The sequence below is a fragment of the Rhinopithecus roxellana genome, chromosome 4 (genome assembly GCF_007565055.1).
Source record: "Rhinopithecus roxellana isolate Shanxi Qingling chromosome 4, ASM756505v1, whole genome shotgun sequence".
NCBI classification, from domain to species: Eukaryota; Metazoa; Chordata; class Mammalia; order Primates; family Cercopithecidae; genus Rhinopithecus; species Rhinopithecus roxellana.
In genome coordinates, this window is record NC_044552.1 from 163,748,213 (window position 1) to 163,773,433 (window position 25,221).

A 25,221-nucleotide genomic window follows, 5' to 3' on the forward strand; every position below is an offset into this window, starting at 1 on the left:
TGAAACTTTTATATTTCTATATCTTTATCATCTAGCTTTCTATTTATCATCTGCCTATCCATATTAGTTTTAGTTTAAAGAAAAGGTTTGAAGAAAATCTGCCTTAAGGGAACTATCAGAAATAGATTATTAGAGTACATGACAATTCTTATGATTTCATGCTACACTAAATAGGGAACACTTACTATACAAGCATTTGTAGGTTTGCATATATGATATCTTTCACAACATCCTCCTTCTAAATCTCCATATTATTATTTTTTAGCTGTAGAGAGATTAGAAAAGGGAGTCATCATAAGTCTTAAGGATTTTAGTAATTGTCAACCATCTATGATCAAATTTATATATACTTTTCTTCCTATTTATAATTTTAGTTCAGTTACTGTAGTTATATAACTTTTGTTTCCTGTATATGGCAAATACTGTTTTAATATTAGTAAAATTTAGAAGCTTCTTGTCTAGGTTTAAATTTCAGAGAATGACAGCTGATAGATCGGGGACAAAGAAAAGTTAGTATTATTCTTTCACACTCAGAAAACTGTAATAGAGATCATTAATTTCAGTACAGTGTATAGGACAGGTGATGTGGTTAAGTGGAAACAGATAGGCTTTGCATTATTATTACAAACTGGGAATCTATAATACTTCCTTTACTTTTCAAGCACATGTTAGCTCATCTGTTGTTCTAAGTGTTGATATAGCTCATTTTACTCACAAAATGGCATTTGTTGACTTGTGAGGCAAGATCTCTTAGGTTAGCTTCATCCATAGTCATACTTAGTAGCATCCAAAGAAAGCACAGTTCATATGGCAACATTCTTTTCAAATGATTCCCCACAAAATTATGTTTTACTTAAAAACTTGCTTAAAGAGAAGGAATATTACACCATGGAATACTATGCAGCCATAAAAAGGAACGAGATCATGTCCTTTGCAGAGACATGGATGGAGTTATTATCCTCAGCAAACTAATGCAGGAACAGAAAACCAAACACCGCATGTTCTCACTTATAAGTGGGAGCTGAATGATAAGAACACAGGGAGGAGAACAACACACACTGGGGCCTGCGGGTGACAGGGCAGGGAGAGCATCAGGAAAAACAGCTAATGCATGCTGGGCTCAACACCTAGGTGATGGGTTGATAGGTGCAGCAAAACACCATGGCACATGTTTACCTATGTCACAAAACACATCCTGCATGTGTACCCTGGAACTTAAAATTTAAAAAAAAATTTAAAGGGAAGGAATATTTCTCTGCATCTGCATCTGGAAAAAAAAAGTCATATCTTGACATATATTTTAATATTTCGTTTGTAATTTCCTGGTAATTTTACTTATTGAAACATGGGGAAACTATTCCAAAGCTAGTTTTTTGAAAGATTTGAAAATAAAGGTGACACCATTATCTCTCTTTAAATAGAGCATGAATATTTGAGTGAATGTAACAATTTAGTGTTAACTCTCTCAGTCCCTTTGTGACATTAGTATGGACACTTAATATGTACATAAATTTGGAAAAGGTTGCCACCTTGGCCACATCATAAAAGAATTCTAATGAAGTCAAATGCTCAAATACCACTTTTAATAAACTTTCCTATTAAGCCCCAGCACTTTAAAGATGATAGTTAATTTTGATTCTTTAGTTACTTATTCCTGTGATGAATTTGACATTTAAAAAAAAATTTTTTTAATGGCTTGTGTGCCTTCGGGAGAAAAGAAAAACTATGAATGAGTTGAGTTTTCTGCTTTTATGTGCTAATATTTGTGCTGACTGCATCACAATTACATTCACTGGTCAGAGTTCTGCTGATTTGGGATACATTTTTTAAGATGACATTTTTTACAACTATTATTGTAAAATTTGAGGAAAATGACATCTATAATTTTTATCATAAAGCCATTTATATTCTAATATCAAAAGAGATTTTAAAATTATATAACTGATTTTTTATTGTTTTGTTTTTGGTTTTTTTTGAGATGCAGTCTCATTCTGTTGCCCAGGCTAGAGTGCAGTGGCATGATCTCGACTTACCACAACCTCCACTTCCTGGGTTCAAGCTGATTCTCCTGCGTTAGCCTCCCCAGTAGCTGGGATTACAGGTATGCGCCACCACACCTGGCTAATTTTTTTACTTTTAGTAGAGGTGGGCTTTCACCACATTGGGCAGGCTGGTGTCAAACTCTGACCTTGTGATCTGCCTGCCTCGGCCTTCCAAAGTGCTGGGATTACAGGTGTGGGCCACTGCACCCGGCTGAATATAAGTTTTAACATCAAGAAATACCCATAACTTCTTAGTTTATATGGCTTAATGAACTTTTTTGAGATTTACAAAATAATTAGATTGTTTTCCAGAATTATTCCTGGACTCACAATTTGTAAGATTCTTTTAAAATATCTCAAGAGAGCTGGGTGTGATGGTGCACATCTACAGTCCCAGCTACTCAGGAGGCTGAGGTGGGAGGATCACTTGAGCCTAGGAGTTTGAGGTTGTAGTGAGCTACAATCCTGCCACTGTACTCCAGCCTGGGCAACAAGCAAGACCCCATCTCTGGAAAAAAAAAAAAAAATGTGTGTGTGTGTGTGTGTGTGTGTGTCTCATAAGCCTCTGGCTGCTCTCCAAACCCTTATTTAGTCTTATCCAGTAGAAACACATTAACCATCAAATAAATCCTTGATTTTTACTGAAAAATAAAGAAGCTTATATTTAGCAAACGTACTATCACAACAGTACTTCGCAAAAAGTTCCTGCTTAATGCATTATGTCATCAAGTGATTAATGAAAAGGGACTGACAACAAATGTGAGTCATATCTGAAGCTACAAAACAGAGAGAGCTATTCTATCATCCTCCTTCTGATGAAAATTATATAGACTATGTATTGTATTATATACGTATTTTGTATATATTATTATATTATAATATACACCGTTTTAGACTGCAAAGATCTTCAGAGATATTCTACACCAGTGGTTCTCAGACGGGATTCACTTTCAGGAGCTGTAAAACTTGTCTAGACTATACATCCTGCAACAGGTAAATCGGAATCTCTGTGATAGGGCCCCAGGTACCAAAGGTTTATAAATTCCCTAAGTGATTCCAATATACCGTCTAAGTGTTAAGAACTATTGGCTTAGGCCAGTGGTCTTCAAACTCAAATGTACATAAGAATCACCTGCAGTTTGTTAAAACATGGATTCCTGGCCCTCACCCCTAGAGAATCTAATTAAGTAGATCTGGGATTGGTCTGAAAATTTTCAAGATCTCAAGTGCTATGGACTGAATTTTGTTCCCCAAAATTCATACGTAAGTCCCAACCCCCAATGTGACCATACTTGGAAATAGAGCTTTTAGGATTAAAGAAAGGTAAAATGAGGTCATAAGGATGATGCCTTATAAGAAGAGGGAGAAAGAGAGATCACTCTGTCTCCATGTGCAGGCCACGTGAGAACGCAGGCTACTGTCTGCAAGCAAGAAAGAGAACCCTCCTCAGAAACAGAATTGGCTAGCACCTTGATCTTGAACTTCCTAGCCTCCAGAACTGTGAGAAATAAATTTCTATAGTTTTAGCCATCCAATCTATGGTATTTTGTCACGGCATCCCAGGCTGACTAATGAATCAGTGATGCTAATAGCAGGGGTCCATGGACCATATTTTTGAGCACTTCTAGCCTAGGCCACATCCCCCAGAAATGTTGTTTTAATTTGTCTGGAGGTAGTACAGGGCATCATTTTTCCCCAAAGTTTCCTGGGTGGTCCTAAAGTATAACTATACTTGAGAACAAACGAAGTAGGATGGTTTCTTCTATTTATAGCTAAGGACACTAAGACTCAAAAGAAGTTGTGATTTACCCAAGTTATCATGGTTTATGCTACTGCTGATTTTTCCAAATTTATAGGGGAAGTAAAAACAGAAAGAATTTCTTCTAGGGTCAATTTAGTCCTAGAACCTATAACTTTCAGTTTCCAGAATTAACCCATTAATTTTCCCATAGACAACATTAAAATTTGTCAATTTCAGGCAGATTCATTTAAAGTAACTTTTCCATTATACTACAATCCAAGATTGTTGTAGCCTATGTCTATTTTTACTTTGTAACAGTTGTTTTTTTGCCACGTTTAATGACTGATCAGAAGTGAGATTTTTAAATATATATATATGCACACATATATATATACATATATGTGTGTGCTTGTGTGTGTGTATATATGATAGATACTTGCCACGTGTTTAATGACTGATCAGAAAGTGAGATTTTAAAATATACATATATATACACACACATGTGTGTGCTTGTGTATACATACATGATACTTAGCTGATCTGCACACCACAACATTAATCTGCCCACCATGAACAGAAGCATTGCTATCTTGTATAATAACAGAAAATTCAGAAAGTTGATTCATGCAATAAAAAGATGGAAATTTACTAGAATTTTTAAATACCTTAATTCCCAGGTATAATGAAAGGAAAAATAACTCAAGATGGGTGAAAGTTTATTAAAGATTTCACCTCAAAGACAGGCATTTAGTCAGTGATTTTACATATGTAGTGATGTGAACTTACATTGTTCATATATTGGGGAGAAATTACATCATAAGTAAAACATAACACATTAAGCTTAACGCTGCTAAATGAAAGGTGCCATCCCCTGCACATTCTGAGTAGGCACTTGATTTCCTCCAAAAATAAACCTTATTTCTTCTTAGGCACTGACATTTTGTTAACAGAGGAAATGAATCTACATTTTTTTCATAAATTGCCAGAGTTAATATGAAATATGTGCTTCCCAAAAGGAGAAATTAGTTGTACATTTTTGGCCAATGATTCAGCAAGGAGAAGTGAGAAAAAGAAAATCTGGCTAGGAATCAGGAGGCTCAACTTCTCCTTCCACTTCTAACTAATTAGCAGCAAAAACTGGTAACAGTCCTACATCTATGTTAACCTTACTTTCTTAGCCATAAGTAGAAAGCTGAAACTGGATCCTTTCCTTACTCCTTATACAAAAATTAATTCAAGATGGATTAGAGACTTAAATGTTAGACCTAAAACCATAAAAACCCTAGAAGAAAACCTAGGCAATACCATTCAGGACATAGGCATGGGCAAGGACTTCATGTCTAAAACACCAAAAGCAATGGCAACAAAAGCCAAAATTGACAAACGGGATCTAATTAAGGAGCTTCTGCACAGCAAAAGAAACTACCATCAGAGTGAACAGGCAACCTACAGAATGGGAGAAAATTTTTGCAATCTACTCATCTGACAAAGGGCTAATATCCAGAACCTACAAAGAACTCAAACAAATTTACAAGAAAAAAGCAAACAACCCCATCAAAAAGTGGGCAAAGGATATGAACAGACACTTCTCAAAAGAAGACATTCATATAGCCAACAGATACATGAAAAAATGCTCATCATCACTCGCCATCAGAGAAATGCAGATCAAAACCACAATGAGATACCATCTCACACCAGTTAGAATGGCAATCATTAAAAACTCAGGAAACAACAGGTGCTGGAGAGGATGTGGAGAAATAGGAACACTTTTACACTGTTGGTGGGATGGTAAATTAGTTCAACCGTTGTGGAAAACAGTGTGGCAATTCCTCAAAAATCTAGAACTAGAACTATCATTTGGCCCAGCCATCCCATTACTGGGTATATACCCAAAGGATTATAAGTCATGCTGCTATACAGACACATGCACACGTATGTTTATTACGGCACTATTCACAATAGCAAAGACTTGGAATCAACCCAAATGTCCATCAGTGACAGACTGGATTAAGAAAATGTGGCACATATACACCATGGAATAATATGCAGCCACAAAAAAGGATGAGTTCGTGTCCTTTGTAGGACATGGATGCAGCTGGAAACCATCATTCTCAGCAAACTATCGCAAGAACAGAAAACCAAATACTGCATGTTCTCACTCATAGGTGGGAACTGAACAATGAGATCACTTGGACACAGGAAGGGGAACATCACATACTGGGGCCTATTGTGGGGAGCGGGGAGTGGGGAGGGATAGCATTAGGAGATATACATAATGTAAATAACGAGTTAATGGGTGCAGCACACCAACATGGCACATGTATACATATATAACAAACCTGCACATGTATCCTAGAACTTAAAGTATAATAAAAAAAAGAATAGATATTTTTAAAAAAAACCTTAGTTTCTTCATAAAATGAAATGGTTAGAATGTAATTATTCCAAGTTTCCTCCTACTTTTCTCACTTAGATGACAAATACGTCTAAGGAATGCTGTGTTTTTTGTTTATTTGTTTAATTGTTGTTGGGTTTTAAAATTTTGTTATGTTAGCATTTTTAAAAAGTGGAAGTGTTTTCCATTTAGCCAAGATGAGTAAAAATGGCAAACTTAAAATGGCACTATTAAAAAATCAAAAAATGAAACAAAATAGGGAAAAAGAACCACTGTGTATTCTTTGGAGTTTGGTGAGAAAGGATACAGAAATATTTCACTGGACTACATACTTTAGTTTAATATCAGCAAACTGTTGACTATTTCCCACCTAAAAGATACTATAAATGCAAAATAGCCCAGATTTTCTTTGCCTGACACAAGTGATCTCATCAGCAGAAGAAAAAGCCTGAGCAAAAGAAGGCTGAATGGCCTGGCTGTTAAAATGTTTTATTGGAATTCATTATGTGTAATACTCAGGCAGCAGAAACTTGAAGTGAAACATTAACTGCAATATGAAGTCAACTTCAATAGTTCAGCCAGTATTGACATCAAATATTTTTCCCAAACTGCATATCCAACAAAAGTAGTTAGAAAGAAATACATTAATGAGCTTGGGTTAATAAAAATGAATCTTCACAATATTTTATATAATAATAAACCAGAACAAATGTGACAAATATATTCTCTAAGTCTACTTCATTTGGTTCAAGTACCTGCTTAGTAACATGCTTTTTCTTTTTGACACCGAGTTTCACTCTTGTTGCCCAGGCTGGAGTGCAGTGGTGTGATCTTGGCTCACTGCAACCTCTGCCTCTTGGGTTCAATCGATTCTCGTGTCTTAGCCTCCTGAGTAGCTGGGATTACAGGTGTGCGCCACCACGCCCGGCTAATTTTTTTGTGTGTGTTTTTAGTAGAGATGGAGTTTTGCCATGTTGCCCAGGCTGATCTCAAACTCTTGGGGTCAAGCACTTTGCCTGCCTTGGTCTCCAAAAGTGCTAGGATTACAGGTATGAGCCACCTCACCCAGCTTATTTAGTAACACTCTAATAGTGAGTGGTTCCCAAACTTTTGGTACATTGGAATCACAGAGTTTCAAACACCTCAAACTTTCTAATTTGATTGGTACAGACTATAACTGGGGAATCAGAAGTTCTTAAATCTCTCCAAATGGTTCTAATGTGCAGCAAAATTTGGGAAGCACCATTATGTAGCACTGGTTCTGACTCTGGCTACACATTAGAACTATCTGGTACCTTTAAAAGCATATAGGACATCTGGACTTCATCCTAGAAGGAATTAAATCAGAATTTCTAAGAGTGTGACTAGGCGTTGGTGTGTTTTTGGTTCTCCCAAGTGATGCTAATATGCACCCAGGGGTTAGAATTACTATTACAGAATATTGCCAGGACAATCCTTATCTCCTCCTGAAGAGCACAGAAGGCTTGATTTCCAAACTATTGCAAAAATTGGCATGACCTCAACTACTTTTAGCAGGGTTGTGACAGGCAGGGTATCACTCACCTTAATTGGTTCAGATCCTACCTGAAAAATGCCCAGGCATGTTACAGTCCACCCAAGACTGATTACAAAGGGTGTATCTCTCATTGATAGCCCCTAGAACCATTCTAAGTTATGACAATAAACACCTGTTTATTAAGTTCTCATTCCTTGGCAGGTATTTTATATACAATGTTTGGTTTGCTCCTTCCAGAAACTGTATGAGAAAAGTATGCATATCAAAATGCTGCTGAGGAGAAAGTGGAACTTAATGATGTTAAATGGCTCGCCTGCCTAAGGTCACACAGTTAGTGACAGACAGTCTAGATTTCAGCCTAGTTTTGTTCAACTTCAAAGTCCATGCTCTTATTTGATGGACACATTAAATTATCCACCACTGTATCTAGCCTGGTACACAGCCACAATCTGAAAATTGAATTCTCATTCTAATTTAATAAACGTGCCCTCTGCCAGGAAATATGAGGAATAGCTATAGAAATGAAGAAGAGAGTCTCTACTGTGAAGGAGCTTATAATATTAAATGTTACACTCCTTTTGGTCTATTCAGTTAGTCTGAGGAAAAGAATAAACATCTAATTTCATTCATTCATGTAGCAAATATCAATAATTTTTGTAATTTCAGAGAACAGGCCGGGCACGGTGGCTCAAGCCTGTAATCCCAGCACTTTGGGAGGCCGAGACGGGCGGATCACGAGGTCAGGAGATCGAGACTATCCTGGCTAACATGGTGAAACCCCGTCTCTACTAAAAAATGCAAAAAACTAGCTGGGCGAGGTGGCGGGCACCTGTAGTCCCAGCTACTTGGGAGGCTGAGGCAGGAGAATGGCGTGAACCCGGGAGGCGGAGCTTGCAATGAGCTGAGATCCCGCCACTGCACTCCAGCCTGGGCGACAGAGCGAGACTCCATCTCAAAAAAAAAAAAAAAAAAAAAAAATTTCAGAGAACAATATTATAATTTGGAAGTTGTTTGGGACACCTTGGGTAGTTTATAATAAGAGGTGATATAAAATCATCCATTTCAAGTCAATTGTCAATGAATGCAGAATAGCTTTCAACTGAGGCCAGGATACTCAAACTGTAAATGAGGCTTTAGACATACAAAGTTAGTCTAGGCCAAGTGGTTTAGTGGAAGGATTCTAGATTTTATATTAGAAAACATAATCATATGTGGTCTGAACTATATATGGCTTGGGAAATTCACTTTAACTTTCAGAGTCTCTGTTTCCTCATCGGTCAGTGCCTGTGAGGATAAAAGGAGACACATATGGATGTGCCTGGTACACTTCATGACCTATTAGAAGATTGTGAGGCCAGGAAGTATGTACCTGCAGAAATCTCAAATTGTTACTTGCAGTAGAGGTAGTTCTCAATTCTGATTGAGAATGTAGGTAAATGTTTCATTTTGCTTTAAAGATGAAAACTAAGCCCAGGAAGCTAGAGTCATGTGGAGATGAAGCAGTCGCAGCAGAGTATTCTTGGTAACGGAGAAGAGCATGTCAGCGCGAGAAAGGCAAGGAGGGAGGCCTGAGCAAGGAAGGTTGGAGAAGCCTCTGGAGGATGCCTGGCCAGGGCTGAATGCTCAGAAATGGAAGGGAAAGCTCAGGAGATTATCACTGAATCAGTAAGTACAAGTAGAGGGCAGTATGGCTTGAGCAAACCAAAATGATCTTCTTCTGTGATCTGAAGATGAGGGAATCTATAGGTGCAGGTTAAGGCAGTTTTACAAATGGAATAATTTTGACCTGAGGAAGGAAAAGGAAAAGCATTTCAAGAATGGACGCAGATGTATAGTCATGGACCAGACTGGTTAGTAAAACATAAAAGGCAGATTAAAATTTAGTTTAATGAACTAAACTCAACAGGAGAACAGCAGCTGCATACCTGTAACAGCCCTGTAATACTGTTACTCTGTTATTTTAGGCTAAAGCCAAGAATAAACTAAGGATGACAACAACAAAAAATACATTTTGTTTTGTTTAGACAAGAACATGGAAGGGATGCCTCTGTTTGAGATAAAATGGATGACTAAACAAAACTAATTCCCTTTTTTTGCCTTCTCTATTATGTAAAAATAAACCATTAAATGTAAGGGATAAAATAAACTTTCAAAGAGTTAACTGAAAAGATAGGTGAAGAAGCTTGTAGGAAAATATGTCCTAGCTGTCTAAAGCTTAACTTCTTCTTGCTTAGTAAATTACCATCTCAGCAAGGAGAGTTTACCAACAAGGACTCTCAGCTAGAATCAGCCTAGAGGGAGATGAACACTAAAAAACTGGAGGTGGACAAATGGAGTTCCAGTTTTTGCCTTAGTCTGAAACCAAGGCAAGAAACTTTTCACAGATACTGAACAAAATGAATAAACCTATTATTAGAATGACATCTGGGTATTTAGAAAAGGAAGACACAATTTTGTAGGCATGAACCAGAATTCAATAAGTAGTCATTTCCTTTGTTTTTTGACAATATTACCGTAGAGCAAAGACATCCAATAGACAAAGCTCATCTGCTGTCTGTTTGGGGCTGCATCTAGGAGTAAGGGGTCACTTTTTCCTAATCCTTCAGCTAAGGTGAGAGTGGAGGTACCTTTTCCTAATTCCTACAAAAGTGCCATATACCCATGTACACAGGCTGCTACCCTGGGACAACAGACAAAAACAGGACAAGGTAATATTTGGGTCCTCAACTGGTAAGAATGTTCATCAGTAGCATTCAAATCCAGTGTCAGTTGGCAGAGGAAGGTACCTGAGAATGAGAACTTAAATGATGGCATGGCACAGACTGGATTTACAGAGGTCATGAAATTGAGAGGTAGAATTACTCAGTTATATCAATGATACCCAACATGCCAACAAGCTCAACAAGCTAAGAGGCCTAATTTAACACAATAAAATTCAGTAAAATCACAGGTTAAGTGCTGACCACTGACTGCATTGAGTGTAGTTGTCTAGTTCAGTGAGTCTCTACACTTTGAACACTGTAAGGTTTTATTTGGTAGACTGTAATATGGAGTCAGCTGGGTAATACTGCTGCCACAGAAGCTCCAAGGATATACTTAGGGAAATACGGTAATTACAACAAAGCCATTAAACATCTTTCTAGTTTGTCACTTGGGTGAAACCTTGAATTCAATTCTTGGCATCAGGGTTTGAGAGAGATGCTGGCAAAGTAAATCTCCTCCTGAGAGCTTTCTTAATGGATGAAGAAAAGCTGATGGAGTTAATATGTACCCGGGTAAATTGAAGTATTCTCCCGTGGAATCAAGGCTAGGTGTATCCTATAGATTCCAGAGAGCAGAATAGCAGATCTGTTGAGACTTACTGTAATGGGGTGGGTGGGGCGGGGGAGGGGTGTGCTTTGCACAAAGTGAATGTCATCCAGAGGCCAATTCACAGGTCACTCAAAAGCAAAATTGTGGGGGGTGTGAGGGTAAAGGGGAGAAAATGACAGTGAGTACTGCCTCCTTTGAAGAATTCTCAATCCTGTTTGTACACTGTGATCATCTGGGAAGAGATTTTAAAATGCAGATTCTGATGCTTAGACCCTAACCTCAGAGATTCTGATTTGTTGTTCTTGGGTGGGGGTTCCCATTGGAAAGAATTTATTATAGCTCCCCTGCTGATTCTAAAGTTCTAGGTTGGAGATTCACTGAACTAGACTACTACTTGCTGAGAGGTTAAGTAAATTAAACCAGATGTTTTTTCTAAAGTCTCTTTCAAATTTGAGAAGATAAATGGAAATTAACACGGATTACATAGTACAGCTAGACACTTTCACAATTTATTCTAATAATTTTATTAGTATATGTAAATCTCTTAGCTCAGTGACCGTCTGATATGGTGTAGTAAACTCTCAAAAAACATTAGCTATTTTTATTGTATCCTCTCCATAACTGTTCAAACGAGGTATTATATCGTTACACTACAGATGAGGAAACTGAGGCTCTGATGTTAGTTTTCCAAGGCCCACAGTAGTAAAAGCAAAGTTTGGATTTGAACCAAAAATTAATTCCAGTTTCCAGAGTCCTCTTCTCTCCTCCACAGGCCTTCCCTAAAGTATCAAGTTTATGCAAATTAGTGATTTACCTGAGCAAACATTTAAAAAATTTAATAGCACCACTTCCTCTTGGCCTGTTTGTAAGGGGTTCCTCTTAAATGCAATTTCTGAAAAAGAGAAGCATAAACTGAGACATCCACATTTTTTTCTTATTTGGCCAAATAGAAGTGAGAAACTCTGAGGTCAGGGGAATTGGATGGAGGTACCCTTCAGAACTCATGGAGGAAAGCACTGCTCCCAGTAAAGTATCTCCCATTCTAATGAATAGGTAAATATCCTACAAATCTTTCACTTCGGTACAGTCTAGGTCTGGTAGGTTACATGAACACACTGGGTGGAGGTGTAGGGTGGGGGAAGTATTCCTGAGGTAATGGCCCTGATCATACCTGTCATCTCCTTGGGGCCAGGTTGGACCTGGCTGAGTGTGTTTGAGCCCAGTGGCTGATTTTTGGAAAACAGGAAGACTCTTCTCCAAGAGGCTGTGACTACCAAGGTTGCAAATGCTCCACCTGAACTTGGGTGCATGAGCGATCTCTCTCCCCCTCTCTCACACACACACACCACTGCGTAAGATAAATTTCCGTTTGTGAGCTGCCTACATTAAATGCTTTGGTCCTGACCTTCTATGATTAAAATCTGTTCCGTTTGCAGGGTTCGGTGCACTTGGATTTAGTGCATTTTGTTGGTAAAGTAAAAAAGAGAACTGCTTCTCTATAGGCGATCCCCCTCCAAACCCCGCCCCCCCCAACTAACTTATCTTTGAGAAGAGAGTAAAACCGAATTCGAGAGAAAAGAGGCAGTAACTAACTATTCGGGAGGAGCAGACTGCAGTGGGCACCAGCCCGGGAAGTAAGATTCTTAACGTCTTCCTCGCTTTCCTCTCCCAGAGTTTTGTGTAAGCATCAGCTCCTCCCCCTGGGCCTCCAAAAGTTACCTTTCTTTTGGGTGTGATTCTCGAACCTGAAGCGTTTGAGTCCTAAGAAACTAGAACAAGTTAGAGCCAAAGAGGCCTGGCGGGCAGGGTTGCGGGTGGAGTCCGGGCCGGGTGGCGTGGAAGGCCGAGCACAGCTGCGAGCGGCGAGTCCGGGGAGAGGAGGAGCGGGAGTAAGCGGGGCGGGCCTGCGGTCGGGGTTCGGCCGGGGGAGGGGATCCCCGTTTCCCCCTCCTCATCCTCGCCTCCTCGGGCTCTGGTGACGTTGCGGTTTCCTCCCCCCTCCAGCGGAGCCTCAGCGCCCGCCGCGTCCCTCCCTCCGCCCCTTTCGCCCACACCTACCCGCCCGCGCCGGCCCGGCTCTCAGTAGCGCCGCCCGAGGCTGCAGCAGCGCATCCCGGGGCGCGGCGCCCACCAGCACCCATGGCGCGGCGGTGGCGCGGAGGGCTCGGTTCGGAAAGGGCCGGGAGCCCGGGCGCCCTGGTGTGAGGAGGGCCGGGAGCTGGCTCTGGAGGCTGCGGAGGCGACGCCGGAAAGAACGAAGCCTCGGCGGGGAGCGGTAAGCGGCGGGGCGCGCAAGGGGCGAGCTGGGGCGCGCGGCGCAACTTTCTTCTGGAGTTTCGGGCGGGTAGCCTGCGGGGCTGGCCCGGCACGGGCCGGAGACGGAGAGCCACGTCCCCGGCTGAGAGTGAAGCGCCGCGGGCTGCGCGCCCGGGCCCGGCTCGGCTAGGCTCCGAGAGAGCGCCTGACGCGTGAAGACTGAGCCACGGACTTCCCCAGCGGCTGAGCAGCCTCGAGGGGCAGCTTTTCGCCCCTCCCCACCCCCTTGAACGCCGAGCACTGAGCCGGGAACGCGATGAGAACCTGGAGATCGCATTCCGTGCGTCGGATCAGGCCGGCCCAGCCGCGATTTCCTCGACGGTCCACGGGGCCTCGACTTCACTCTGCGGGGTTGGGTGGCACACCCTCGCGTCCTCCTTTCCCTCCGTATCCCAGCCATTTGGGGGTTGGGGAGGTGGCGGTGGCGTGTGTGCCGATCCTGGCGCTGGCAGCCCTACTTTGCGGCTGCGGAAGCCGAGGAAGAGCTTCCCAAGCCTCTCCCAGACGCTGGATTCCAGCGCTCCTTGGCTCCGCCGGCACTCGGAGAAATTGTTAGTAAACCTCATCCCCGAGGCAGTCCCGGGGAGAGGAGGGGGCGGGGGCTTGACTCACGGACTGGGAAGCTCTGAAAGTGATGCCACATTGGCTCAAGATCTGTCGGGGCTGGAATCTGAGCTAAGTTTGTGACCTGAGAACTTCTTCGTTTTCATCGCTCCTTTAAGGCAGCAGCCTCCTCTTAAGCTGGCTGGCATTCAGATGGAAATCGAAGCCTTTGATTAAAATCAGGATGGTGAACCTCACTTACCTGAAATTCTTTGGGTCAGGCAATGACGCGTTTAGTTCTAGGAATCTTCGTGTAATAAAGTTTTTTTAAAAAAAAGTTTTCGTTGGTCATGGTTTAGAAAGTCATGGTTTAGCATTGTTAAATGTGTGAAAGATCTCACTTATACGTATTTTCAGTATTTTTCACATTATGGAATTTAAACTTTCAGTAATTCTCTCAAGTTTTTAAAAAATTTCTCAATGATAATCTCTATGTGAAAGTGATATACAATATTGTGTAGCGTATTCTAACTATATTGCTAAATGGGATCACAAAAAACCTCATGTGCATGGAAGAAAATATAGGATTATCTGAGTATTTGTTTCATGCAAATACTTAGATTTCTGTATTGTGACCTCTTCCTTTGATGGTCACGATACAGATACAAGTTCTTATTTGAAGTATGTTGGTAAGGACTATTCTAGTAAAAATGGAGAAGATAACAGATTGAATTTGATGTCTCCATCACCTAGTGACCCCTCTGGGTTCAGCAAAAAGTGCAAGTTAGTGCTGGTTACCTATATTACATACAGAGGTATATGAGATCAGCCTTAGCTCTCTTGGAGCTACTAATGCAGAACCTGAGAAACATCAATTAGCAGCACTTCCCAAGTTTGAACTTGGGAAGAGTTAGTTTTCATTGACATGTATATGATGTCAGTATCAGTTTTTATGAAGTTTTTGTTAAATAAAAACACTGGCCTACAAAGTACATTTTGACAAATTAAAAAATACTGAAAGTACAGTCACCAAGTAAAGGGGAATTCTAAAAAAAAAAAAAAAAAAAAAAAAAAAAAAGGCTGGCGCAGTGGCTCACACCTGTAATCCCAGCACTTTGGGAGGCCTAGGGCGGATCAGGAGGTCAGGAGTTAGAGACCAGCCTGGCCCATATGGGGAAACCTGTCTCTACTAAAAATACAAAAAAAAACAAAAAAAAAACTTGGCATCGTGGTGCACGCCTGTAGTACCAGTTACTTGGGAGGCTGAGGCAGAAGAATCTTTTTTTTTTTTTTTTTTGAGACGGAGTTTCGCTCTGTCGCCCAGGCTGGAGTGCGGTGGCCGGATCTCAGCTCACTGCAAGCTCCGCCTCCCGGGTTCACGCCATTCTCCTGCCTCAGCCTCCTGAGTAGCTGGGACTACAGGCGCCCGCCACCTCGCCCGGCTAGTTTTTTTGTAGTTTTTAGTAGAGACGGGGTTTCACCGTGTTAGCCAGGATGGTCTCGATCTCCTGACCTCGCGATCCGCCCGTCTCGGCCTCCCAAAGTGCTAGGATTACAGGCTTGAGCCACCGCGCCCGGCCAGAAGAATCTTTTGAACCTGGGAGGCAGAGGTTGCAGTGAGCCACTTCTCTCCAGCCTGAGCGACAGAACGAGACTCCGTCTCAAAAAAAAAAAAAAAAAAAAAAAAAAAAAAAAAAAAAAATGCATGAATGAATGAAAACAAAAGAAAAGAAACTTTGACCAAGAGATACTTTGATAACAGTATAGGCAGTTGCCATGATGGGTTTATTAGGTTCCATTCTCGATCGTGCTAGATAGAGGCTGGCCCTCCTTCTGATCTTGGGGACCTATTGAAAAAGCACTGGGTGAGACATCAGCTAGATTTGCTATATGAAATCAGGACCATCTTAGTGACTAATGTTTGTGTGTACATCTGCTTTAGTATTTACGAAATTAGTTCAGAAACAACCTAATACAGTTCCTTTCAATGAGATTTTATGGGCTCTCCGGTTCAATATCTGGCAGAATTGCCCTGAGAGGACCCGGTGGTCATCCACGAAATGAAGCTCTTAACTTCACAGATGCTTCCCAGTGCCTCATTGTAAAGAGTCTCTTTTTAATTTCTGAAAAAGTGCTTTAAGATCATTGATGAAAGTGCATTTTGCAATTAATAAAATATTTATACATTTCTTAATGTTATTTGTGATAGAATATTTTGATATTTATTTATACTTGCCTTGGATCACACTGTGTTGCATGAAAGAAATTGCATGATTTTCACTCAATAGTATGATTTCAATAAATAATTGTAGATAAAAAAAGAAAAAATATTTAAATTTGGGTCTTAGTATATTGGTAATCTTTGTTTTCAAAAAGGAACTCCCAAAAGACTAGCATTTTGTGGTTGTAGCATATATTAAATATTACATAACCTGAAACTTTCAAAGGATTTTTACGTTTACTGATTGTGTTGCTTACTTCTGCCATGTGTAGGCAAGCTCCAGCCTGTTGAGGGTGTGGATTCCAGATCCTCTTTCAGAAGAAACTCCCAAAAGACTAGCATTTTATGTTTGTAGCATATATTAAATATTATGCAACCATTAGCATACTGGAATCCTAAATATAGTAAATATTATCCTTTTTCACCACCCACTGCCCCTTCCCGAAATAAAAAAAGAGAAATACTGTTATTGACTTGGGATGTCTTTGTGGCAGGCCTTTGAGGAGAGCCAGAATCTATGGTAGAAGGAACTTCATTATAGTGGATATTATTATTCTGTTTTCTGAGTGGGGCTGGATCTTTACTATTCCGAAGGAGTGGGTAGGGTACCTGAAGAGATTCAGTGACATAACCCTACTAAAAGAATGTGTCTGAGAAGAGGATAGGACAGTTCTTAAATGCTTACTCCATTTTCTATTGTTTATAACAGAATTCTTGAATCTGGATAGCTTATAAAGAAAAGGAATTTATTTCTTACAGTTATGGAGCCTAAGTCCAAGGTTGAGGGGCTGCATCTGGGGAGGGCTTTCTTGCTGGTGGGGACTCTATATAGAGTTCCGAGGTGATGCAGGGCATCACATGGTGAGAGGGTTGTTCATGCTAGCTCAGGTTTCTCTTCCTGTGAAACTATCAGTCTCATTCCCGTGATTACCCATGAATCCATTAACCTATTAATCCATGAATGGGTTAATCATGAGGACAGAGGCTCATGACCCAATCGCCTCTAGGTCCTACCTTTCAGTACTGCCACATCCACACTGGAGGTGAAGTTTCAACATGAGTTTTAGAGGTGGCAGTTATCCAAACCACAGCAAATATATTAAAGTTTTCTCATGGGATTATGTTATCTTCCCCTATAGTGATTGCTAGAATAAAACTCTCTGGGAGCACCAAATTACCAGCAAATGTTTGGGTGACACAGCAAAATTCTTTATACCTCAAGTTGGTGCCCGCATGGCAATAAGGCAAGTTATATATAAGCCCAGAGTACTGAAAAGAAAGATTATTTTCCTATGAAATTCATATGGTGAATTAGAATGGGAAGTAGAGATTAAAATCCCAAACTCTTGAAGTGTACTGATTGATGCTACCATTTGATGATGACAGTAATTAAGAATGTATGTTTCACAAAGTCTTCTCAACTCGAATGCCCCATTCTAATAGGAAATGTGCTTTAAAAATTTAAACTGTTCATTAAGTGGATAATATTTTTAATTGAAATAATTTCTCTTCAAAGAGAAATCTTTCTTCCTATCTACTTGGGAGTCTGAGATGGGAGGATCACTTGAGCCCAGGAGTTTGAGGCTGCAGTGAGCTATGGTCACACCACTGCACTTCAGCCTGGGCAATGAGCAAGATCCTGCCTCAGTCTTTTTTATGTGTATGGTAAGTAAATGTATCCCAAATTTCTATCATCTCACTTTAGTGTTTCACAACTTCTAGTTATGTATAGAAGAGTGGCTTGATTAGTTGATGGTGAAGTCTTGCAGAATAGAATCAAATTAGAAAGAGAAATAGAAAGTATTGTGCATAGGATAGAGTGACCATTACTATTAATAAACTCTTGCTTATAAATTCATATGCATTTAGATAATTGTGGTAAAGGAAAATCCCTCAACATACAGCTACATAAATACTTGCATTTTGAAATTGCCTAGTACTTTTAACTTTTTTTTCAAAGAATTCAAATATTTTAATATTTTAGCCTAGTAGAAATGGACAGTGATATAGAGCTAGTGTCTTACCCTCACTTTAGGGGTGTGGAAATGGAAATACTAAAGGTAAAAGACTTGTCTTTCATTTTCAGATCATTAGTGGTATACCTTAAATAGAAGATTAACTTAAATTACACATTTAATTCTACTTTTATCCTTTGTGACTTCAAATTCATATTATTAAAGACTCTAACATTTTATTTTCCTATTGTCTACTTTATTATCCCTTTTACTACTCACTACTTCCCATGAACCATCAGCTCCCTAAAATGCTTATGTGCTTCCTAGACTAATGTAACTGGCTACTTACAGAGCCCCTTTCTGCAGCCCCCTCCTCTTCCACTTCTCTCTATCTCTTCTCATGCCTTCTAAGGATTCCACTGTGGGGCCACTTCTAATTCCTGCAGAGCCCTGGGCTGATTGCTCAGTTCTCATTAGCTGGCTTCAGGATTTTTACCTTTACCGATTGTGTTGCTTACTTCTGCCATGTGTAGGCAAGCTCCAGCCTGTTGAGGGTGTGGATTCCAGATCCTCTTTCAGATGCCCAGAAGAGTATAAACCTGCTGGAGGAAAAGTGTTCAGAGAGCCTGTTAGAGATTACAAAGAAGAAGGGAATGATTTTAATTTGGAAAGAAAAGAAAAGATTATTGAGGCTATCTGTTTATTTCTTGAATGGAGTAGTTCAGTCTTTAATTCAGATTAACATAGGAATTTTAATGTGTATTGATTACCACTGGATTTCCTTCTGTTTGCTTCAACTCCCTTGGAATATTTCGTAAACATGATTTTGGTAGCATTGTCATCAAATGTTAGTAAACAAGTCCTGAAAGAACAAAATTTGCCTTTCAGTAATATGTAGAAGCTATGAACAATACTGACAAATAAGCATAATTTGCTTTGGCATTTTATATTTGGGAATAGTTATACCTATTAGGTAAGTGTAGTTTTGTTAGAGAAAATATAACAAAAGACATATAGGCAGTTGGTTTTCAATTACATATATGTAACATATCCATTATAGATTATTTATGCTCATCTGCTTTGTCCAAGACAGAGTCAGAAAGAGTTTGCAACTGAATATATGTGTCTGCATGCCAACCCCCACCTTTTGAGTTTTATTTCTAGACTTAATAGTTTCTCTCCTCTCTTGTTAGTGTGAACAATAGCAGAATAATCATATCGAAATCCACAATGTGTGTTTAAATTAGCATTCATGCTCTTTTAGTAGAAATTGAAAAGGTATACAGTCAGTTTAAGAAGCTGTCCTTTAAATCTTTCCATTTGAAATGTTAATAGAGTTGTAAAGTTGTGTTTGTTGCTTAAATCAGGGCTTTTGCATTTTTTCTCATATGTAATACCAAACTTAGCTACTAAATAATAGGCATTTAATGCATGCAAACATTATACGGCAACAAAGTTGAATCAGCATTTCCTAACTCTTAAAAAGGAATTTGTAAAGGAAATAGGCTCACCAAGCTTGTGGGTCTGTAATGTTTTTATTGATGAAGTACGAAGGCAGTATATCAGCCTTATTGTTGCTGTCAAATGGCTGTTGCAAGACAAATGATGTTTGTTAGCAATTCCTGAAGTAGGTAGCAACATTAGTGTTGTGTAAGTTTTTTTTTTTTTGTAAAATGTGGTAAGCTGCAGATGAAGTCATGAATCCATATACATTGCTCATTTAAAGAAATAACTGACTAGAAATGGACACTTGTTTACAGATTAGTCCTTTAGACTGGGGTACTGAAAGGGATTTCTAGAATTTTTCAGTTTTAGAAATGAGAAATGACAGTTTCTGTCAGTGAGAAAATTGCCTCAGTGACAAATACTCAGGAATTTCATGATAGAAATCAGTAAGTCATTTAAAAATACTTGATGCCAAGGTGCACTCAATATCCGACACGGTGTAGAGCAGTAGTGAAGACCAAGGTACCCAGCTGCAATACAACCTTTTTTACCTTCTAGACAGTCCGACTAAACTTTTATTCTTGAAGCTGTGCTATTTTTGTCATTTTAATACATTTGAGGACGGACTATATCCAATGGATTTCTAGAATTTCACAAACTCTGGGGAAAAATCTTCTCTTGGGGCCTTTGCAGTTTGATGATATCATTCCAGGTGGTATGAATGGGGGCAGGCTCACCAACCCCATGGATAATTAGGCTTGGGCCAGCTGGATTTTGGAATCACCTGCAGTGTTTACATTTCTCCCAAGGAGGGTAGGGACCTGTCAGGAAGGAAAAAAGTAGCCTGAAAGGGAATGTTGAACAGCTGTTTTCCATCTTCCCTGAAGAAAAGAAGGGGAAATTAACTTAAGGCAAGCATCAAGAAGGATTTATGGTAAATACAGAGAAGTTTTTCTGAATGCTTTTATCCTTTAGGATGGATTTCTGAAGAAGACCTTTGAATTCTTCTGTGTTTAGAAAAGTTTAAATGGGGTTGTCTTGAAGGGATGTTAAATTTATCTTATGGGGTTCTAATTTATGATTTCTACTCATTTGAAGTTGAAAATCTTAGCAATTAGAAATGATTTAAATATGTGAATAAGAAGAAAAGATTTTAATGTTTTACATAAAAGATGCCTTTACATTTTCTACTTGGTATTTTTATAGGAACAAAGTATTTATTGAATGGTTAAATATCGATCATATATAAGATCAATCTTTCATTCAGGTAAACATTGCAAAACTCCTCCATTCCCTGCTTAATCTGTTTTCTCCCAAACAGGTCATTTTTCCTCCATATTTCTCTTTTTTATTTTTAAATTTTTTAAAGAAACAATTAACAATAAACATTATCTACATTCCAGGTATACAACCTGATTAGTTGATATTCATATGCATAATGTAATGATTGTCACAATCAAATTAACACATCCATCACCACCTTACTGTACCTTAAGTCTCCATCCACATTTCTTTTTTATTCTAGATAATCTTGTTTTTTTAAGTCTTGTATTTTACCTTTCTCTACAGCATTTTCTGTGGTTGAAACCAGACTGGTAGTGAGAGGGAAAGGATCTCAGTGGTTGCATGAATGTAGGGGGAATTCATCAGTCATGTGATTAAAATATGGATGTTGCCCATATCAGAAAGAACCTGGAAATTTCTGTCATACCATGCTTCTTATTGCAGTGTTTATGGTTAAAAACAATAATGGTGTTTTTGTAAATAGAATGCTAACTTTATTTTATTTTGTTAGGAAGATGCAATCTCCAGCAGAATTGATCCCATGGTTTTAGGCCTGTGGTTCTATTTTTTTCTCAATATTAAAATTAGGCTTATTGAAATTAAGATAGAAGTATCTTAAAAGCAGGTTCATACTGATACAGCATAAGGTGTTGGAAAATGCACTCTAAGCTGATAATGGGTCAGTGGCTTGAGGGATGCCAAGAAATGGAGCTCAGCAAAGTTAATGTCTTAGGCATTTGGAGTTCTGTTTCAGGTTAGTCTTATAGACTGTAGTTTTAAAGTAATTTCAAAATACTTTTCAAAATTACCTTTCTCAAAAGAAACTGATTCTTGGGAGCACTGAAAACCTCCAAAGTTATCTTAGGTAAGAATGTCTTTTGCAGGCCCGTTTAGTTTCCAGATCACTTCTTGTTCTCTTCCTCCTCTATCTTCACCTTAATCCTTCCGTAAGTTAGAGCTTTTGGTTTTAATGAGAACCCGGGAGAAATAGGGAGCAAAATAGGAATTGATCTATTGCTTTTGTGTAAGTTCAGTTTATTCCTTCTTAAACTATTGCGTGAAAATTTAAGATCCACCTTCTTTTCTAAGGAAACAAGGATTGTTCAGGGTGGATTCATCCCATTATCTGTGTGCTTTGTTCCAGTCCCAAGATATTCACCATTAAAATTTTTAGATTTCATGTGGCTTGCATAGAATTATTCTGTATAAAATTTAAATTAAGAAATGTCATTTGAGTGTCTGCTATGGTAACTTTAAAAGGTGAATTTCACCTCAACTTGTTAAATTTCGTCTTGCACATTTCAGATTGTTGGACCACTTCCAATATCTCTTTCTTAAGAAAGGTTATGTATGGCAGTATTTAGACTACAAATTGCCATAAAATGATAAACCCTGCACATAAGGAAGTGGAGTTAGTGGTGTTAGGGTGTTTATATTACAGATCCTTCTTTGTGTGCTTACACCTTTTTTTCTTGTTGGTGAAGCCACTGATGTTTGGTTCAGTGATTGCAAGTTTTAGAAAAGGTAAATCTGTGTTACTTGAGAATGAATGCTTTGATATATAACTTTTCCCAATGTACTTTTGAACTTGGAGAGTCAGATGAAAGGACATTTTACTTTAGTGATAGAAATACCGAAAGGATTTAGTCATTGAGTAATTCTTCGCCAGGTACTTCTGTGTTTGAGGGGATGTCTAAGTGGAGGGAAGAGGGGAAGGCATGCAAAATAAATATAACGTAGTTTCCAGCTTTGAGGAGCTGTAAAATCTGGTTGGAGAAGAATAACTGAATATGAAACTTTGTGAGAACGATTAGGTGCCGAATGGACATACATGCAGTAGGGTTGCAGGAAGGAAGAGGTTCCAAGGGCGGAAGAGGGGGAATGAATTGGGTCTCCGTGGATTTTATACAAAAAAGAGGAAAGGAGAAAGCGCTACAAGCAGATCAGCCAGCAGAGCAAAGGCACAAGAAGACGAGCAAGCAGATATGGAGCGGCTGCCAGGTCAAGGAGAACTTCAGGGAAAAGTCATAGGAATTCACTTATCTCCGCCGATGACATTCTCTTTTTCTCCTTCCTTTCTTTGTATATTCTTTATTATATTCCACAAGCGTGTTTGACACTACAAGAAAGACAAGTCTCAGACCCTGCCTCCCAGCAGCTTGTATCTGAGTTGGTAATCAAATCCCTTTTGGATCCAGAGAGGACTGAAACAATAGATGTGAGACAGGAAGATAATGTGTATATTCACGTAACTCAGTATGCACATAGTTAGTACTAAGTGTATAGTAGAGACAGTGAAATCTGTACACATTCTTACCGACCCCTTTTTAATGCCCAATTCAGATACTACCACCTCAGTGCATCCTTCCTTCTTCACCTCTGCCAGAAGTGTCAGCTCTTCTGTAAATTTCAAGTGTACTTTGTCATTCTTATGCAAATTTCACTTTATTTTAGTGTTTGTATAAATATTTCTTCTATCACTTTATAAGATGATATAAGCACCTTCATGGCTGGCACCGTCCCTGAATTCTCAAAAGAATATTGAACAGTGCATACATGGGTTCCCTGGGGAGATTGCTTATGGATGGAGTTGCCAAGAAGGCTTCATTAAAGAGTATTGTGTTCTTTGAATGAGAAAAGTACCACGTTGGGTGTGAAGCAGATAAGAGAAAGTAACATAGGGAATAAAGGAATGAAATCTGAGTGATGCTCAAGCAAAGATGTGCAGGTAAGTCTGAAGGGGGAGTTTATGTAGAGAGGAAATGAGGGATGAGATTGAGAAGATAGGCCAGAGCTAGATCATGAAAGCTCTTGAACAAGAGTGTTGCTCATTTTGCTGAGGGAAATACAAGCTCTTGAGTAGGGAAATGATATAACAATGGTGACTTTATGATTTGTAAAGATAGTTATTTCCTGGGTAATTTGATCAGACTGCCTGCATTTATGTCTTGGCTTCTTCACATCTATGGGACCTTGGGTAGTTTAATTATTCTGTGCCTCAGGTTCCATCACCTCAAAAGGTGAAGATACAAATTATACAAGTAACTGCATTATGGGGCTGTGGTAAGGATTAAATTAGTCAATCTACATGAAATATGTAGCATAGTTCTTGGCATTTGGCAAGCACAATAAAGGCACTGTATTGTTCATTGGTAGAGATACTATAAGAATTACAGTGCTTACTTTAGAAATGAGAAAATTCTAGAGCTAGGACTCTATTAGTTATCTGCTATAACAAAGTACTGCAAACAAGGTGGCTTAAACAATAAGAGTTTATTGTCTCATAGTGGTGGAGGCTAGAAATCTAAAATCTAAAATCTGTCAGCAGACTGTTTCCTTCTGAGGCTATGAAGGAGAACCTGTACTAAGCCTTTTACCAAGTTTCTGGTGACGTCTCACAATCTTTGGCATGCTCATCTTATAGATGCTTCACTCCAATCTCTATTTTCATCTTCACATGGCATTCTGTGTGTGTGTGTGTGTGTGTGTCTCCAAATTTCCACTCTTTTTAAAGACACTGGTCATATTGGTCTGCCCTATTCCAATATGACCTTATCTTAACTAATTAAATCTGCATGACCCTCTTTCCAAATAAGGTCCCATTTAGAGGTTTGGGGGTTAGGACTTCAACATACAAATTTTTGTGGAACAAAATTTAACCTATAACAGAATGTAAGTCAGATCTCTCAAGCCTACCATAACGTGGCCATGGTATGCCAAAAGGATTGTAGAAAAGAGGAGGAATCTGTAGGTTTGTATGATAATCAGTTAATGAGCTTGTTTTCTCTTCTGTCTCCTTTCTGCCTGGGCTTACACATTCCCTACGTAGCCACATTAATGGACAATGCCATAAAGGGCTTTGGGATTTTGCTGTGCCCCCTGTTTCCTGAAAGGATATTTTGTTTTATTCCTTCTTTCCAGCATGACATTCCCTGTGACTTATTTCTGTCTAGGAATAGAGATAAGGATATTAAGATAAATGAGACATTATACCATATGCTTTCTGTCTTGTCTCTAAATTTGGATATGTCACTGTCCAAATGTATAGGTGACAAAGGAAGAACTGAATGCTTGTGGAAAGGGGCAAAACTCTTGAAGTATCAATGGTAAGGATTTTACTGAGGAATCAGTTGCAGATGATAAGTGAGTAGGTATGCAGCTGTGTGGCAAGAGAGAAACGGATGCCCCCGCTACCCACAGGCTTATGGTAGGAATTAAGGTAAGTGAACAAATAAGATCAAGGTTCCTGAAGTCACTGAGAAGGTTAGAAATATCCCCAGAGCAATAGAAATTACCAGTGAAGGTTTAAAAGAGTACATGGACAAATGGTGATTTCAAATGATACAAGTGCTGGGAGAGTCACACCTCGAGTCATTTAGAGAACTAGGCTGTCTCAGGAATTGAAGAGACTGTCTCCGTGTTGCTTGTGAATAGGTAGGATGTGAGGTGG

The 25,221-nt window shown here is 39.3% G+C and overlaps 2 protein-coding genes across 9 annotated transcripts in view; one reads left to right on the plus strand and one right to left on the minus strand.

Annotated features, from left to right (window-relative positions):
- Positions 1-14,312, minus strand: part of LOC104670055 — a 36,480-nt gene extending 22,168 nt beyond the window's left edge. For 2 of the 3 annotated variants that reach the window (XM_030928604.1, XM_030928603.1), the window contains exons 1-2: positions 13,065-14,312; positions 11,821-11,898 (exon numbers count right to left, since the gene is read on the minus strand). In XM_030928604.1, coding sequence (XP_030784464.1) covers positions 11,821-11,898; positions 13,065-13,722 — 736 coding nt within the window. In that variant the 5' untranslated portion in view covers positions 13,723-14,312. Of the gene's footprint in view, positions 1-11,820; positions 11,899-12,725; positions 12,977-13,064 lie in introns of those variants that run through there. The other variant, XR_004056797.1, reaches the window with a different exon arrangement.
- DSE (dermatan sulfate epimerase) overlaps positions 11,951-25,221 on the plus strand; it is a 68,446-nt gene continuing 55,175 nt past the window's right edge. For 2 of the 6 annotated variants that reach the window (XM_030928601.1, XM_030928602.1), the window contains exon 1: positions 13,011-13,281. The gene's annotated coding sequence lies outside the window, so the exon portion shown is untranslated. Of the gene's footprint in view, positions 12,060-13,010; positions 13,282-25,221 lie in introns of those variants that run through there. The other 4 variants (XM_010373216.2, XM_030928599.1, XM_030928598.1 and 1 more) reach the window with 3 other exon arrangements.